Genomic DNA, 17,466 nt, shown 5'->3' with positions numbered 1-17,466 from the left:
CTCTATCCTTATATTCTCACCACCTCCCGTGCCTCCACCTCTCCAGATGTTTGGTCCGGCCCCCCTGCCTCGACATATTCGGATATCGTAGCTTTTTCTAGCCCGGTTAAATTTTAGACCTTAGGCAGTCTTTTTTGTCAAATGAGTGTAATGCTCAAATGGAAATCTTCCAAAAAAAAAGAAAAAAAAGAAAAAGTATCTTCATCGACAGCGTGTAGGAAAGATTGAAAAAGACACCACTGGTGTGCATTACATTTCCTCAGCTCAGCCGCGTAATAAATAAATGCAATCAAAACGGAGAGGGGTTAAATTGCCAGTCGGAAATAATTTCAGATTGTCGACAGGTTCAGGTTCAGTGCGCATAAACCTGCGACCTCCAGTCCTTTGTCTTTATTCACTATTCTGCTTGTTTGTTGGGTAGTTTTTATCTGCAACATAGAATGAGCTAACAAAACGATGTACCAAAGTTCCCATAAGTACACTGTATCGACTCATTTGGCTCAAATCTACACCTACTTACATGCAATAAGCCAACATAATTGTTTTAACACGCAAAGGTCAAAAACATAGATCTGAGACGTCTAACACATGAGCTTTTCTCTCAGAAAAAGATCTTTGGATCTCATTTGTGTATCCAGACTTACCAACTAACCAATCTATTTGTTGTGGTTAAGATGTGGGCATAATTAATTACATACCTCCAATAGTGATGGAGTTTTAAATGGTCTTGTTAAAGTAAATTCCTTCGAGTTTGTCTGTACCGTAGCCACAGCGCTCTTAATCTCCATGTTGTCCTTCATACTGCTTCGGTACTAGCAGAATGAATTCTGCTCGGTAATCCAGTGGCTTATTTAACGTCGTAATTGCGTGTGGTGTTGAAAGTGACACAAAAGGCACTTTAGAATCCAATTTCATTTGGGTTTCCAGGTTCTATTTTTCTTCCTGGATTTTCTAAAAACCAATCTGGATAAAAAGCGGGCATGCCAAAAGAACAGACTTGGGCTGGCAGCCTGAACATCGTCAGCAGTGCAGTGACCTGAGACATTGGTGCTGGAACGCTGACGACTGAAAGGGGTTTTCTGGTTCCAAGTGTAACAAATAGGACACATAAGTCATCATTATGCTGCAATCTTTTAAAAGTCATGGCCGTAGTTTAAACCAAGGCCAACAATAGATAAATGTGGGGCTGCCAGAACAGATCAGAGTTTCCGTACCTCCGGGTCCCCTGAAACATGATCCTAGGACACATAGAACAGGACGTGTTTGTTCTTATTGTAAATATTGTCTACAGTGCTTTGAGTGCATCATCATTATCATTTCTCATGTGTGAACAGCCTCCACAAAAATCACCCTGCAACCCCCGCCCTCTGGTGCTCCTCCTCTGCTTTGTTAACCTGTAACTAACGACAGATGGCGAAGCCGAGAGAGAGCATTCACCACTACAACAATGTATGAGTTTCCGTGTTTGTGCTTGAGACCGAGTCTGGCGTAGCACTCCCAAATGCGCAACCACCTCAAACTCCGCAGACAGCACGCACTCAGAACAGGAGTGCTTGCGGTCGGCTGATTGGGTCTCTGGTGAGGAGAGTCAGATGTAAGCCACGGAGTGCTCCTTCAGTCGTTCCGCCATCTTCAAATGGGCCATACAGGGTTGTTATCTACATTCAGAAACGAATGCAAGAGCTAATGCCCGGGATCTGTGTACAGACCTTTGAAGGGGTTTGTTGCAAAAACGAGATATCTTTTTCTACAAACATCTGACAGCTGCACTTGTAAAATTTGTGCACGAAAGCACAAAACTCCACGCTGCGCCCACCACGGGGACAAGCTCCCTGGAAAGGACTACAACTCGGTTCCTTACATGAAAAAGTGTTTTTCTGCAACACGACTACTGAACTTCCTCCCTCACAATCAAGACCCCACTGGAAAACACGTACGTGGAGGACAGCAATTTCAAGGATCTCATCCCTCAATTTAAGCTTCAAAGCCAGCGTGATGTGTGTGATGTCCCACAGATGCTTGATGATGTAAATAAAATTTCTTGCTGTGTTTCTCTATTGACTGTGTTTAGTTCCGCGCAAATAACAACCCAGCCTCTTCATTTAGCAGAGAATTGCCAAAGTAATTTGAGCTCCACTTGATGTTGCCTTTGCTGCTTAATCACCCAAAAGCGCTGAACAGAAACAGATTCTTCAAAATTGAATAATTGAATAATTATTCTAATCTATCTTTCATGACTTATTGAGCAATGGCTATAGATGAAGATGCACTTTCACGGTGAGTTGGTGGCCGATTGTATGAAGTTTGTCGTAGGAGATGAGGAATGCGTCTTACCTATGTGTTTTCCATACATGTGGTAGAAGAAGCCGAAGCAGTAGGCGGGCGGGTTTGTGATCCCGTAAGGGTTCTTAGGAGCCACGTTGAAGAATGGACTTATGAGCCGTGCCTGGTCGCCTTCCTTGCGTGGTCTCGAAGTCTCAATGTACATGTAGAAACCTTGAAAAACAGGGACGCATTGTTAACACATTTGAAGGTACTGGACCCTGATGCATGTAAGAGTTAAAAAAAACATTTCTGCATTGTGCTACTCCCTTTACTTAAGATAAAATTGCACTGTACTCTTTTATGAGGAGCAACCTCTAAATCATAGGTCTTCAACAGGGGGTCCGCGACCCCTAGGGGGTCCGCAGATGTACTGCAGGGGGTTCGCAAAATCGTTGGTTGATTAGACATCTTTAAATACACATTAACATGAATCCAACATATTTTAGTGAAGAGACTAATCGAGGTTATCTTTCAGGCAGCACGTTAAGGCACCATTTTACACAGAGCACCACACTAGACCTGTCAATCTAAGCCTCCCGTGCACAATAGGCCCCGCCCCTATCGCTGCTGAGCCAATCACGAGGCTGCATATTACAAAGCGGACTCTGTCAGGTTCCCCACAATTGGCTGAGAGCCTATTCAGTTCCCAGGTAAAATTAAAACTTGAACCTGTCAATTATTTTCTTTATCTGTCAGTTGTGTAATAATAAAATAATTGTGGATTCGTACGGTGCGGGTCTGATTTTGTAGTTCATTGTAACTTTCACCAGTTTACCTTGACCACACCCTAGATTGGTAACAACTCACCACTTTACATTAAAACCATGATCGCCCGGCGGGAGGTTAAAAAGATAATTTGGGATTTTTTTCCCCATATGCTGTTGTTGCTATTCTTTCAATAAATCTGTATAACATGGAGTATAACATTAAGAATGTGTCTATTTGTTTGGCCGTCGTCACTTTTTCTGATGCATAGTTAATCTAGAAAGGATGGACACAACATGTAGTATCTAGAAATAACAACAATTCAACAAGTTAGTACTGAAAGCACTTACAGCTTCATGATTTTGTGCACTAAGCATTACAGAAGGTGCTTTAGTGTCTCTGTCTCGGTTACATAGAAGAAAAACAATCCCCAGCATGTGCCAGACATTGTGTGGTGGGATGAGCGACCAACAGGGTAAAGAACCAAAGCCAAAATGAAAAACTGAGCTTTAGAGGAGACAAAAGTGGATATAGGCAATAACGTGAGGTTTCCGTAGGAATAATATGAAAACTGTGAGCCTGACTCTGAGTTTGTCTGTCTGCTGCAAGCATTTTATCACTTTTAGTACCAAATGTCAGTTTGGGGTTTCTGTATTTGTTTAGCAAAACTATTTTGACAGTATATAAATTGATTTGAAACAGAATGTGAAAGTGCCTTTTCTAACTGCATTAGATTGCTAACATTAGATGGCTAATATTAGCTGGTAAGTAGACGGTGCTAAATAATGACTTGAAACAGTGAAATCTACTGTTTTTATTTAGCTACAGGGATCTGGATGCATATTGCGGTGAACGCCATCTCTCCTCCCGTAGCTGTGAGTATGCGTCGCGTTGCACTCTGTCTCTTCAGGTCAACCCTGAAAACTCTGCTTCTGTATATCTGAGATCATCAGACACTACAACCCCTGAAGCAAGGATATTTTACATCTGAACTGCTGCACAGGAGCGGAAATTAATCCCAGATCCCCCCAAAGAAAAGTCCTTGGTCCCCTGCGACTGCTATTGGTTATTATTATCCTGCCTTGTAGTTGTCACTTTGACTCTGAGGATGCTCCTCTTTGAATATATGCGATGTCTGATACACTAAAAAAGTGTCACTAAAACCATTATGGCGGCATGACAGAAATGAAACCTTGCATATTAGGAACAAGCCCTTCAACAATGAGCTCCTTTAACTAACCACACACATCCAGGGCCAATCGGGACAATAACAGCAGGATTAACTTTATTAACTTTGATTAACTTTGTGCTCCCATGGTCTGATACTCAGAGACAGCAGCAGTGATGCCAGTGAGTCAGACGGTTCTCTGACTGTGTCTGAGCCAAATAATCTAAAGCCAATCTCTGCCCTGCCACAGGCTCAGGGAAGGTAGCTAGAGAGTAGCTCCACGCCCCTCTAGCCAAAATCAAATGGAATATCTCCCTCGGTCGAATCTCATACCAGATAATTATAGCCAAAGAGGAATGGGGCTCGTAATGAAATGCTGGACATTTTGAAACCATTAGGTGATTAAAGCCAATGCATTATTTACTGCTTCAGCTGCTGCTGGTACTGCAGCACCATAATAGGCACTTATACTCCACCACGGATAACTTCCATCTGAGGATTCATATTAAATCCCCTAATGGATTCCTACACAACCAGTCTGGTTGAATCTTTATTGATTACACTGATGCATATGCATCCGCTGCACATGCAACCAACATTCTAAATGCTAAACTCACTACGCTGAGCTTCTGGTTCAGGTACCATGGAAACTGTAACAGAGGCACATCTTCAGGATTATCTCGAAAATAAATGATCAAGGCTGCTCTTTGTTAGACTGCGCTGCATCAAGTAATTGGTGACACAATGAGCACAGCTGAAAAAATTCCATTATGCAGTTGGGAGCGCTCGACGTCTTTCCAACTTTTTGCAGCATTTCCGAAAGTGGCACTTTTGAAAATAAAGGTGCTGCATAATCAAAAACGCTTTTTTCTGCCAGCATTTTATCTTTGCGCATCATTTACCAATAAGGTGATAATCGCGCTCGTTCGCCTGCGCGCTGTGAGAACTGTTGCATGCGCGCATGAATTACACAAGAAATAACGGAGTGGTGTCCGTTTAAATGGGTGCATTCAGCTCGCTTCCATTTCAACAAGCAGACCATAGGGAATTCATAAACACAATGACAGCTGGCAAACCTAAACCAGCTGTGTTATTTAAAGCGTATTTATTCACACTCCTGCTATACAATTGTTTAGCCAGCTGACACATCTTGTTCACTGGTTAGTGAATATTGGAGTTGTTGCTGATTTGTGTGGATTATTTCTGCTTGTCTGTACATTATAGTTATAATATGTTATGAATTGATTTTCTTGTTCTAGGGAAACACTGTGCAGGGAACATACAGTCACATTAACTGTATGCTGGTTAGTGTTTCCACTTCAGTGCACGCACATAACTTAACGTATCGGACACCATGCCGTAGCAGGCCTGAAAATGTGTTAAGGAAGGATCCGGAGCCGTTAATGCTCCTGTGTCAATCAAACAGACAGTCATATAACTGATCCGCTCATCCACGGAATCAATTCAACGACCCCTCGGCGTCCCTCGCCGCTGCGCCCGTCAGGCTCTCAGTTAGGGCCCTGCACGCACGCGGCTTACAATGCAGCAACATTTGAAACAACGAATTGTTGACTTCAGACAGATGTAAATAAAATAAAATAAAAAAAAAAACAGGTTTCTCATTTCGGGCAAATGTCAGTTTTGACAGCTGAAATGAAAACTGTCACCAGCGGATTTTATCTGCGCATCCGTAACAGCGAGCGAACGCTGTGAAGCTCGGCCCTGAGAACAGCTCTGCCTGACGCAGAGAGTGTCCCTATGGAATACTGGGGGCTAGTGAGCTAAAGAGCAAGCTGACTGACATCGGATGCGATTCTATACACAGAGTCACAGGTTTTAGGGGACCTCCATTATTTCAGAAAATACCGTCGAGGTACGGGAGTCAGTGGTGATGGACGAATGCTGGGATTTATTTGATCGGGTTTGAGCTGTGCCATAAATCACACACGTGAATTGAAATCAAAATGATTTGTCTCTTGGCATTGACTACCACATAATCTTTTCCAAAATAGCAAAGTTCCACTATGTCTGTATTATATTACTGGTAAGCTAGTTAGCTAAGCATGCTAATATATGACTATTTGAATGGAGAACTACATTAGTTCCACTTGTTCTGTGTTATTGTGTATGAAAATATAAAATACCGTCCACACTCTCCTGTTGGTGATGGGTTTATCAAACTACTATATTGATCCCACATGGGGTAATTCTTTCCCTGCAACTGACCCATCCATTTCTCTCACAGTAGTTGTGTACACACTACAGTGGGCAACCACCTGTGCAGCACCCAGGGAGCTGTTTGGGGGGTTAGGATGAAAATCTGCGACCCTTCACTCCCAAAATTGCTTCTCTGACCACTGCACCACAGCTCGCCCGGGCGAGGTCCGGACGTTCAGAAGCACTCACCCTGCTTCGAGCCACTGTGGTCGGCGCTGGGGCCGGTGTTGGGCGTGTACTTGGTGTCGCGCGTGGCGGCGCTGTGCCTCGTCCAGTCAAAGTCGTCGTTCTTGTCCTGGGTGAACATGCAGATGGGCTCCTCCTCGAAGCTGCAGTGGAACTCTCCTGGCGAACGACAGAACCAGAACCGGGCGCTGACTCTCGCATCATCATGAAAAGAGTGAGAAGCTGCACGCTGCCTCTGAGCGGCGGCGCCGCGGAGGCCCGCGTGACACCTACTGTATATTTATGAGATCTTCCTGCGGTGTTGTGCGTCTCTGAGGGATACACAAGAGCCTAGGTCCTAATTACAGCACACAATCTGGAGAACGGAGTTTCTAAATTAAGACGTGACCTCTCGCTGACTGTAGTGAGGCGTCATTGAACGCGGTTTAGCTGTTTTATCCCGACAACAGCGCGCAATTGGGTTTAGCACTTAACGGATGCAGACAGAGTGCTGCACTTTACAAAAACCCAATAGCAGTGTGTGCGTGTATCAGACAGCCCACTACTTAAGCATGATGGATAACATTCAATAAACACACACACAGTCCGTCTCAGTAAACACATTAAACTGAATACAAATCTTATTTCAAAGGTATTAATGGTGTTGTGTGCGTTTTTGACACAGCTGAGAACTATTATTTGAACATGTCGCCCCAGTTATAGTTCTGCGGTTTGACTGAAAGTGAAAATGAGGCGGATGTCCTTGCTTGCCTCGCGACCTCTAGCGCCAAGGACATTCTCCGTAGCCACCTCTGTCCTCCTCTATAACTTTCCATCTCCTGCGCAGCGGGTGCACACGTGGACATACTGAACCGACCCTCCCCCTCCTCTCTCCCCCTCCTCCTGCGCCGCTCTCCACGCCCCTTTGACTGCAATTTTTAAACCAGCCGAGTGTGCAGGGCGGGAATGAGAGCGTGGGTTTAGTCACCCCTTCAGAAACACATGTAATAAGTGCTCCTCTAGCATGACGCCCGGGATGCGTCACTCGTAGGGGGAAATGTCTAACCGTGCATATACTAATGAACACACGTAAATGGCACACGAGAGCGAGGGGCCGGCGCGCTCGCTTTTTTTTTTTTTAATGAAGGCGCCGCGGCAAGATCAACTGTGTCAGATCCTCCATTTAATCCGTGTTGCAAACAAAGCAAAACACCTAACCAGAGGACACGACGCCGCTAAGCAGTGCTCACACAGACGTAGTAAAATGGAGCATTTAGATTCGGGATGCGGGAATGCGCGCTGATAAATATTCATTGATTTATTAAAACGTAGCTGGGAGCGGTTTGGAGTGGTGACCTTCAGAGGGGCGAAATCTGCAGCTTTTACTGAGGTAATTGAGGTAACGTGGACGGAGGTGGGGTGTGGGTGGACGGGCCGAGGGATGGACGAGGGCAGCGGTGCCGTGAGGCAGAGACGGGGAGAGAGCGGTGGAACGTGAGAGCAGAGCGGGGAAGAGGAGGTGGAGTGGGAGAAGACGGAGGAAGGGGCCGGGTTGCCGGCTCTCTCGGCTCTCCTCCTCGTAGGCATGCAGATTTTTAAATGCAGGTCGAGCTTCTGGCGCCAGACATTAATACCCCTTTTCCACTGTGAGCTAAACTAAACGCGTTGGCCCCGTGCACCCAGGAGATACGGGAGGATTTGGAGGATAGGCAGAGGAAGGAACGAGGGAGGGAGGAAGAGGAGGCGTGTAGGTAAAACAGCTTCCCTCGGGGATTTGGATAATGATGTTGGTGATTAGGATGTTTGTTATTATGTTGCCGATGTTTTTTTTTTTTTTTTTTGTGGACACCCACCAAAATACCTATCTATGTAAACAAATGAACCGCCAGACACAGCGGTGCGATGCAGCATGGCACAGAATGATTAAGTGTGGATTCTCAAGGCGTGAATAATGTGAATTTGTAAAGTTTCAACAGCGAAGTGCAGCACAAATGAGACGAAACACTAAAGCGAATGAACACATATGGCACAGGCGCATGCATAAGTAATGCTCGCGGAGCGCGGGGCGAACGTAGCCATGCATGCACACGGAGACAAAACCACATCTCAGGACGACATCCAAAATGCACATTGTCTTGCAGAGATTTAAATCCCCCGACATGTCACATAGCGTGATGGAGTTTTGCTCAGAATTCCTCCAGGACGGTCTTACTCATCGTAGTTCGTTTAGTTCAACTTGCGAATGCTTAAGTAGATCTTTCAGCGCCGTGTGACATGTTAAGAGTCAGACCTCTGCGGAATATAGAGTTACTTTTGAGTCTCCCCTCTGTTTTCGCAGACTCCTGCTACAACAGAAGGAGCTCTCTCGCTCTGCCAACACGGGCTAAGTGAAGTGCACGTTACTTACTTAGGTGAGGGTTGATGGGAGCTGTGAAAGAGAAAAGCCAGACAGTCATTAGTGCAGAGCATCTTACCTGTCTGTAATTATATAAAACACTTACTAACAGGAAACGTGCACGAAGGCACGCACGGGTATATAAGCACTCAACCTGTTGCACTTTAAAACACACCATTTGCTTTGTGCGCTCCACTGCGGGTCACAGAGAACACGCAAACAAGCGTACACACGGTGGCTGATGCCACCGACCTTTCATCCCGCCGCCGTTTACTGGTTTACTGTACAGCCAATAAAAGTCTAGATGTATACAACCTCGCTCAGGGACGCCTGGAAATATCATCCCGCTCCGATTAACACACATGGCGCCATCTTTGCCCAAACAAAACGCACACAGGGAGCAATCAAGTGACACGCACAGTGCGGTGATTAGTGAGCAGACGGAGAGATGTCTGGGATCTGAAGTGCAAAAGGTGACAACAGTCGTTTTCAGTCTGTTATCTAATATAAAAGAAAGACGGATTAGGACGTCCAGCCCGGCCACATTAATAAGCTTATGGCGTATAGTGCTGATCATTACTGCCATTTACCGGCATTGCCGGTGTTCTCGTCCAAGGTGACTTCCATTTAGAACGCTAAGCCTATTTCAGACTTCCATTTGGAAGCCAGTAAATCATAGAAAAAATGAGTAATAATCGCAAGTGCGACTGCTACTCACTTTCCATGCACGCAATTTCTGGATGTTCAAAACTGTCTTCATGAAAACTTTGAGACTGTCCGAACGCACGCGAGACGACTTCTGCATTCTGTCCACCCAAGCACAGTTCAGTGTTTCCCTCATTGATAATTTAGGAGGCTACTGCCGCAGCAAACACATAAAGGTCAAGGGTATCACGACGAGCCAGTTAGTCGGCACTTCACTTTTTGCAGAGTAAATACCATTTAACCTGTCAAGAAGATTCATGAGCATTTTCATGATCGATTGCTGACCGGCTGAATAGATGAGATACATCAGCTTTACTACAAAACCGCGTTGCTCCGTGATTTATGAAATCTTGCTGTTCATGGGGGGAATTGATTTTAATCCAACCAATTAAAGTGAGTAATAACAAATCATTCCTACAAAAGAAAACATTTTCCGAGGAGCCAAGAAGCGACGCGGCGGCGCCGGTGAAATTGGTCTTTATAAAAGCACAAACTCAAGTGGCGATTTGTGCAAATTGTTGTGCGGCTCTTGGAAGCGCGTGTCCGCTTACTCACTTGTGGAGGGGGAAAAAATGAAACAAACAAAGAATCACACAGGGAAGGAGAGCGAGAGAGCTCCAAAAACCCCGCAGCCAAATTGGGTTTTCTAATGTTCCCGGTCATCGTAAAAGCTTTAATGTTACTGTGAAAGTACCTGCATCCCAACGCTCGCTGCTTCCTCCTGAACCTAAAGTGAACTGCGCAGAGCGGTGCAAATTTCAGAGGGGGAAGGAAAACATTTGAGCTGTTGGAGAGAAAATGTTTCATATGACAACTCGGTGCCTCGGGTGTGTGAAACGGATGCCGAGTTTTCCAACAAAACTAATCTTTAGCCCCCCTCCTGCTCTGTGGCTCTATCCCTCTCAACTTCCCATTTCCTGCAACCCTCCTCCCTCTTTCAAATCCTTCCTGCTGCCCCCTCCTTCTTTCTTCCATGGTTATGAAAATGTGTTTCGCTGGCAGTATTTTTTCTTACCTGCAGCCTCCCCAGGCTGACTCACTGAGCCTTACTCCTGATGAATGTGTCTGCTCAAGCAGTGTCTCTACCCACACTGAGGAAATCAAGCTGAGCACAGAGCGGACCCAGGGGCTATTTTACTACTGTTGTACACGCTTCTCTAAAACACAGATAATTCAGCTCCCTGTTTGGATGACTGCATTGGACGCGAGGAATAAAACAAGCAACGCGGTTATTTGTGAATGGGATCTTTTGCCGAGTCACCTGTTTCAAATAAAGCGTTCTCTGAAGAAACGCCACAGTTTTGTCTTTAAATACGTCTTTAGCGCTGGGAAGTGTGAGCTGACCTCAGTCGCCCTCCTCAAGACACACTAAGTTGTTATAGCGTAGTTGCAAAGAGCCCTCAAGCAAGCCACAGAGGCTTTAAAAAATATCTCTGATGTGTTAATGCTGCTGCACCCCGTTTTCCCCTCAAGCTAAACGAGCCTCAAATAATGATCGAGGATGAAATGTAATTTTGATAGCTGTCAAGATAAACACTCCCAGTGATCATGCGGTGGAGTGACGTGAGTTTTTTCTTAAACAGCACATCAGGTGTCATGTGTGCCTGCCTATAGGGTTCCACCTTTACATCCAGGAGGACAAAACAAACTGCCGCTTGATGCATGAGCGCCTTCCATCCAAATTGCCTAATTTTGATTGAAACGCAAAGTGAGCTCATTGACCGCCAAAGGACATTGGTCTGTAGAGGCTGTTCCAGATAGAAGCACTGACTTCATCTTGGCACGAGTCCCTGCCCACTGGCCTGCGGCCGCATAACAGAGCAGCAGACAATTCCACGGTTGCAGCCAAGTGTCCTCATAGACAACGACGGGCCTAGCTTCTTTATTTTTTACCGACCTCATATAATCCACACTCTCCAAAACCCCCATCCATCATGTTTAGGGGGTCTGGGTGGGTGCCACTATATTCTGAGAAAGCCTTGTGACGGCTTCACAGCTCCCGACCATCAGTCGGAATAATAACAGTGTGAGTAAATGTAATTCAGCAAGCTTTACCCCGCGTCTCCGTGACCAAAATAACAACAGCAATATCAAACTATTGTGTCCTTCAGCCAACAGTTTGTTCTTGAGGATGTACCGCTCTGCAGGTCCTGCAGAAAAAAACACTGCCCCCAAGAAGACTGTATGTGTGATTTTATCCATAGTGTAGGTTTTATTGTATCTTCAATATATATTGTATCATACTGTACATCTTATTGTATCTCACATCCTATCTTAATGACTTTGTAAACCAGCAATGAGCTTGGCTAACCCCAAAAATATTAGTGCTGCTTAGTCTTCCTCCAAAAAGCGCAGCAGATTTCAAAGGGACGAGATGTCAGGCAAAAGCACTCAGTTAATCATACGAAAGTCAGATCTGGTACCAAAGGGATGCGGGAACGATTTCTTCAGACTTTTTAAGTCAACAGAGAATTCCCTTTGAACAGTTTAATATTTATATGTTTGCCAACAAAAACCATAGTAATACTGATTTCTTCTTGGAGAACCAAATGTTTGTCAGATTAGAAGGAATCAATGAGTCGCATAAAAAAATGTTGATACAAGGTCCAAACAATAAAGCAGACAAACTATTCTGTTGCACTCTACCAATCACTATTGGTAACGCTAGAAACGGGGGGAAAATGATCTAAATCTGTCTGGAGGTAAATGAAATTCACCAGCCACGCCCTCAAGAGCTCATTAATTGTGCAATGAATCGTATTTAATTCATACAAAAGCAAACTGTAACAACAACCCAGCCTCACGCAAATACAGCCGCCACAATACACCATCAGAAGACACTGCCTCGAAAAGCACTTTACGCAACATTAACATATTGTCGTAAACATCAATAAAGCAAATGTATCAGGATATTTGAGCCCTTTCAATCCAGGATGTCCCTTTATCTGTAATTAAAATGCCATTTATTTTAAGTGTGGTACATTGACTGAAGAGCCTGTCTAGTGATCCTATGTCAAAACACTATTTGTAGTGCTTTAATTCTGCACCAGTCTCGACTCACGTTGTGCACTATAGCTGTCAATCCCTAATTTATGGTTTTTACTAGGCAAAAGTAAAACATGTACGTTTTTACGTGGGTTTTTTCAAATCTCTCTGTATGTTAAGGATACAAAATGAGAAATCAAATCTCCAGGGTGTCTCTTATCTATAAAGCCTGGGGTTGTTTAACTTGCAGCTTACAGTTTCGAAGCAGCTACTGCCTAAATTTAAGACTGTTTTCATTTTATCTTTAAGTTTCAAAAATAACTGAGGGCTTAAGGGGGAAACGTTGGCAACCTTCAGAAATTCTAAGTTGCAAGCTGGATTTTCAGTTAAAAGGAAATTTTACACCAAGGCAGACCAAAAGCTCAGAGAACACAGATCTGCTGCCGGCCAAAAAATACCAGCCTTAGCAGGAAGTTGTGTTAATGAGTGCTGTCTTTACGAGAGGCGTCTTACTGTAAATGTCACTGTAAGCGGCATAAAAATGGAATATTAAGAAATGGCTGCAGTGTTTTACTGTGTCACTGTGAGGGGCTGACAGGAGGCTTAAAGTTTAAATCCTGCATCCTGGAGGAAACCAGAGAGGGAAGCAGAAGTGTTAGGAGGAACATCAAACAGATGCCGAGTTTGTCACTGCTGCAAAATTTAAAAGAGGGTTTTCAGAGATTGGTGACACAGCCACTCTTCATCCTACAGCTGGGGACACCATAACCATTTTTCGTGTTTTCTTGCAAGCTGCAGAAAAGCTGCTGCCACCGGCCTTGTGTGCATCATGGTGATTGCTCGGCCTATTGAGCGGTGATGAGAAAACACGCTCTTCTTTAGATTTTACAGACCTTAGGTTAAAATGCCACGGCAGGACAGCAGCGTTTAACGTAACAGCTATCAAACAGAACGACATCTCTTCATTGTTTCTGTTTATGTCTGCGATTGCTTTCATTTTATGGGGAGTTACAAAGTCTCTCAGTCACTGCAAACATATAAACAAACACGAACGGACAAACAGAGAGGTATACACTCACATCTGAGGGTTATTTGTAGAATCTTGACCTGTATGTCTTTTTGATTGCTGGTAAAATCCAAGGTAACACGATGAGTATGCCCGATCTCTACACTGGAAGAGCGAGGACTAATGGTGACTTCAGGCTCTAAACCTCCATTGAGTGAATAAAAACCACCATTACACTGGTAATGGAGTGTAGATTGGTGAGAGAACATCGTTGCTGTAGAAATCTTGGAAATCTTTGTCTCAGAAGCTTGCCCGTTAGTAATTAAACTGCTAAATACAGATACAAGATGGGATAGGAACCAAAATCATACGCACTGATTTCTGTGTGTGTTCGACTTCTAAACACATAAAACCAATTGTGCGACAGCTTGTGCTCCACATGTCCCTACTCTCCAGTGGGAATGAAATGGAAGCAATAATGGAGATGATCCGAGATTTACACTATATACAAAAGTATTCAGGCCACATGACAGGGCGGGGTCAGTGGATGCTGAGGAGTACAGTGCACAGAAGTCAACAACTTTCTGCAGAGTCAATCGCTACAGACCTCCAAACTTCATGTGGCCTTCAGATTAGCTGAAGAGCAGTGTGTAGAGAGCTTCATGGAATGGGTTTCCATGGCCGAGCAGCTAAATCCACAACACACATCAGCAAGTGCAATGTAAAGCGTTGGATTCAGGGATGTAAAGCGCCACCACTGGACTCTACAGCAGAGGAGATGTTCTCTGGAGGGACGAATCACACTTCTTCATCTGATAGACCATTTTGGGTTTGGTGGTTGCCACGAGAACGGTACTTGTCTGAATGGATTGTACCGTTGTGTGAAGTTTGGTGGAGGGGGATTATGGGGTGTTTTTCAGGAGTTGGACTTGGCCCCCTTAGTTCCAGTGAAAGGAACTCTAAATGCTTCAGCATACCAAGAGATTGTGGACAATTCCATGCTCCCAATTTGTGGGAACAGTTTAAGGATGGCCCCTTCCTTTTGCAACAGAACCTTGCACAAAGCAAGGTCTGCGCAGACATGAATGGACGAGTTTGGTGTGGAAGGACTTGACTGGCCTAAACTGAGTCCTGACCTCAACCCAATAGAACACCTTTGGGATGAATTTGATGAAGACTGTGAGCCAGGCCTTCTTGTCCAACATCATTGTCTGACCTCACTAATGCGCTTCTGGAAAAATGTCAAAGAATGTCAAGAACTGCCATAAACCCACTCATAAACCTTGTGGAAAGTCTTCCCAGAAGAGTTGAAGCTGTTATAGCTGCAAAGGGTGGTCTGTCATCATATTAAACCCTATGGATTAAGAATGCGCTGTCACTTAAGTTCATATGTGTGAAACGGCAGGCGAGTGAATACTTGGCAATATAGTGTATATTTCACACGTCAGTCAAGGCATCTTATGGGACACATCCTCCGAGCTGAGTGGATTATGCCCAGTCCCACATTAGCCTGCTGCTGCTGGTGGTAGCTCTGCTGTGTGAGGGAGAACAGAGCAGCCCTGGAGTGATAATTAGTCCAGTTTCTCGTTGGCCAGGCAGCACTGCACATCAGCACTGGCTCTCTTGTTTCCTTCCCTTTCTTTCTTTTATTTCTCTCTTTCTTTTTAGTTTGTTCCCCTGTATCTCCCTTTCCTCCTCAGTTCCAACTTGGTCGCATCCATCTCTCCTCCTGTGCCCTGTTCAGTCCTAATAAGCTTCAGTTCTCTTTTCTACACACTGGCTATTTAACTGAGCTGAATTTGAATCAAGGTTAAGCAGAGACCACGCGATATCAGAAGCTACTATGAAAATAACTCTCTCTCTCTCTCTTTTTTCTTCCTTCCCAATTCTCTTTTTAGCTGCCGCGATGAGCTGCAGTGAAACTGAATTATTCACAACTGCAGCAGCGCCACTCGGGAAGAACTCAGCACTCGGTTATGGACAGAAAACAATCGTTCACTTAGTTTACGAAAATGCTCATTTTAAGCACCTGTGCATCTGTTAGCTAGTACTGTCAGGACAGCTGTGGATGCTACTGTAGCCTTTGTATTCCAGCTTTGCCCCAGAGTGAAGCATCTATATCCATTTGCTAGATTCTATATCATTCTGCATGATTTGATGTGTTGTAACTGCTACGGCCAAACTGGTGTGTCTTACAGTGCACAAACTCTTTATCATGTGCAGCAGGTACGTTTTTTGGCTACTCTTGGCTATGCTTTTATCAGAAAGTCGTCCTAGACTTTATTTGAGTTTATCCTTGTTTGAGTGTCCTGTAAGCGCTGCCCACTTTTACTTACACCATTAATTTTGTGTTGTCTCTCTCCAGCAGTTTTGTGTTTTTTCCTGGCGCCAGAGCTGAATGCTTCTGGTCTGCAGTCACTATCAGGCCACACCATCCTGCCCCGTGTTAACCTGGGATGGGTGCCGACACTTGGTACCATAATGGCACTGGTGCTCACGCAAACAGTAGCAGTCAGACTGAAAAGCAATTAATTAGCGGCCCCTTAGCTCTTTTGCTAAACGTGATGTCACGTCGGTTTTTCACCTGCACTGACTCCACAGTTTGAATTTCTGTATTTATATTGGTTAATTTATTTCTTAGCTGTACTTATATTACTTATAGTAGTACTTACAAGGCTTGTATGTTTTCCGTTCTTTAAGCACCGTTTAACCCTTAAACTGGCACTGTAACCACACAGTTGACCTTTTTTGTAGTAGTAGACAATAAAATGCTTCATTTTTCATTTTGTTTTCTAACCATTGCTAGTCATTCAATTTGTAAGATACACAACTTTGCTCTTGTGTGAACACATTATATATATACGAATATCTAAGCTGTGTCTTTCGTACTTTTTATTATACAGCACTTTTGAACATATGACCATAGCTCGAAAATATGCATCATACAGCTTCAGTATTTATATTGTACGAATCTGTGCAATCGTGTGAACATTTTAATAACGACATGTCAAAACACTCAGTTTGCACTGCACAAAGATTATAGATTAAAAATGAATGATACTTAATTGTAATTCTTAGTGTGGAAGTCAAAGGGTTGAGCACCAGCACTGTTCCAAAAGTGCTGGTTTGGCACTGATAATGGATAAAACCTTAACGATACCCATCCCCAGTGTTAACTGTTTTTCAGTTCTCATCTATTCTCTCTCTCCCTGTCTAGTTAACTCAGGCAGTTTGTCTCTGATGGTCAAGATAATGGCCTGATGGTTTCTTGCTGTTCAAATTGTCTGCAGCTGGGTTTCTTGTTATAATATGTCGGTCTTTTTAATAGTTATTATTGTATTACTGTAGCCCTTATTCAATTCTTCCATCAAGGAAAGTACTTTTAACAATATTTACAGTGCGACATCAAAAAAGCTATTCGTTATATGAGCAACATTCAATAAGACAGGTCACACCTTCAGGCAACAGAGATGAGAAGAAAAAAAAAGTATATTGTTTTGGGAGAAAAATATGATTCATCTCTGGACCAGCTCTGTTTGGTCTTGTGACCTGAACCGCATTTTTGAGTCATCTGACGCTTCCATGTCACGACGTCCCATCAAGCAGAGAAACCAGTCAGCCTTCGCCCCCGTCCATATACCTGACTCAAGCAATGAAGGTCACCAGAAGAGACATTAGTCAGCTGATCAGCTTTCATTTGGCTCAAACTGCAAATGAGCAAAGAAAGCTGATTGCAAACGGTCTTCTGATGACCCAGTGATTTAGATGCAACTCAAATTGCTCTAATGAGTCCAC

General features: G+C 44.1%; 1 protein-coding gene across 2 annotated transcripts in view; it reads right to left on the bottom strand.

Annotated features, from left to right (window-relative positions):
- The window catches only part of LOC124999039 (MAM domain-containing glycosylphosphatidylinositol anchor protein 2-like), a 177,454-nt gene that overhangs the window by 13,275 nt on the left and 146,713 nt on the right, over positions 1-17,466 (bottom strand). For both annotated transcript variants that reach the window (XM_047573781.1, XM_047573782.1), the window contains exons 13-15: positions 8,988-9,008; positions 6,605-6,760; positions 2,335-2,496 (exon numbers count right to left, since the gene is read on the bottom strand). In XM_047573781.1, coding sequence (XP_047429737.1) covers positions 2,335-2,496; positions 6,605-6,760; positions 8,988-9,008 — 339 coding nt within the window. The remainder of the gene's footprint in view (positions 1-2,334; positions 2,497-6,604; positions 6,761-8,987; positions 9,009-17,466) is intronic.

The sequence above is a fragment of the Mugil cephalus genome, chromosome 21 (genome assembly GCF_022458985.1).
Source record: "Mugil cephalus isolate CIBA_MC_2020 chromosome 21, CIBA_Mcephalus_1.1, whole genome shotgun sequence".
Taxonomy (NCBI): domain Eukaryota; kingdom Metazoa; phylum Chordata; class Actinopteri; order Mugiliformes; family Mugilidae; genus Mugil; species Mugil cephalus.
This window is presented reverse-complemented; position numbering and strand designations above follow the sequence as displayed.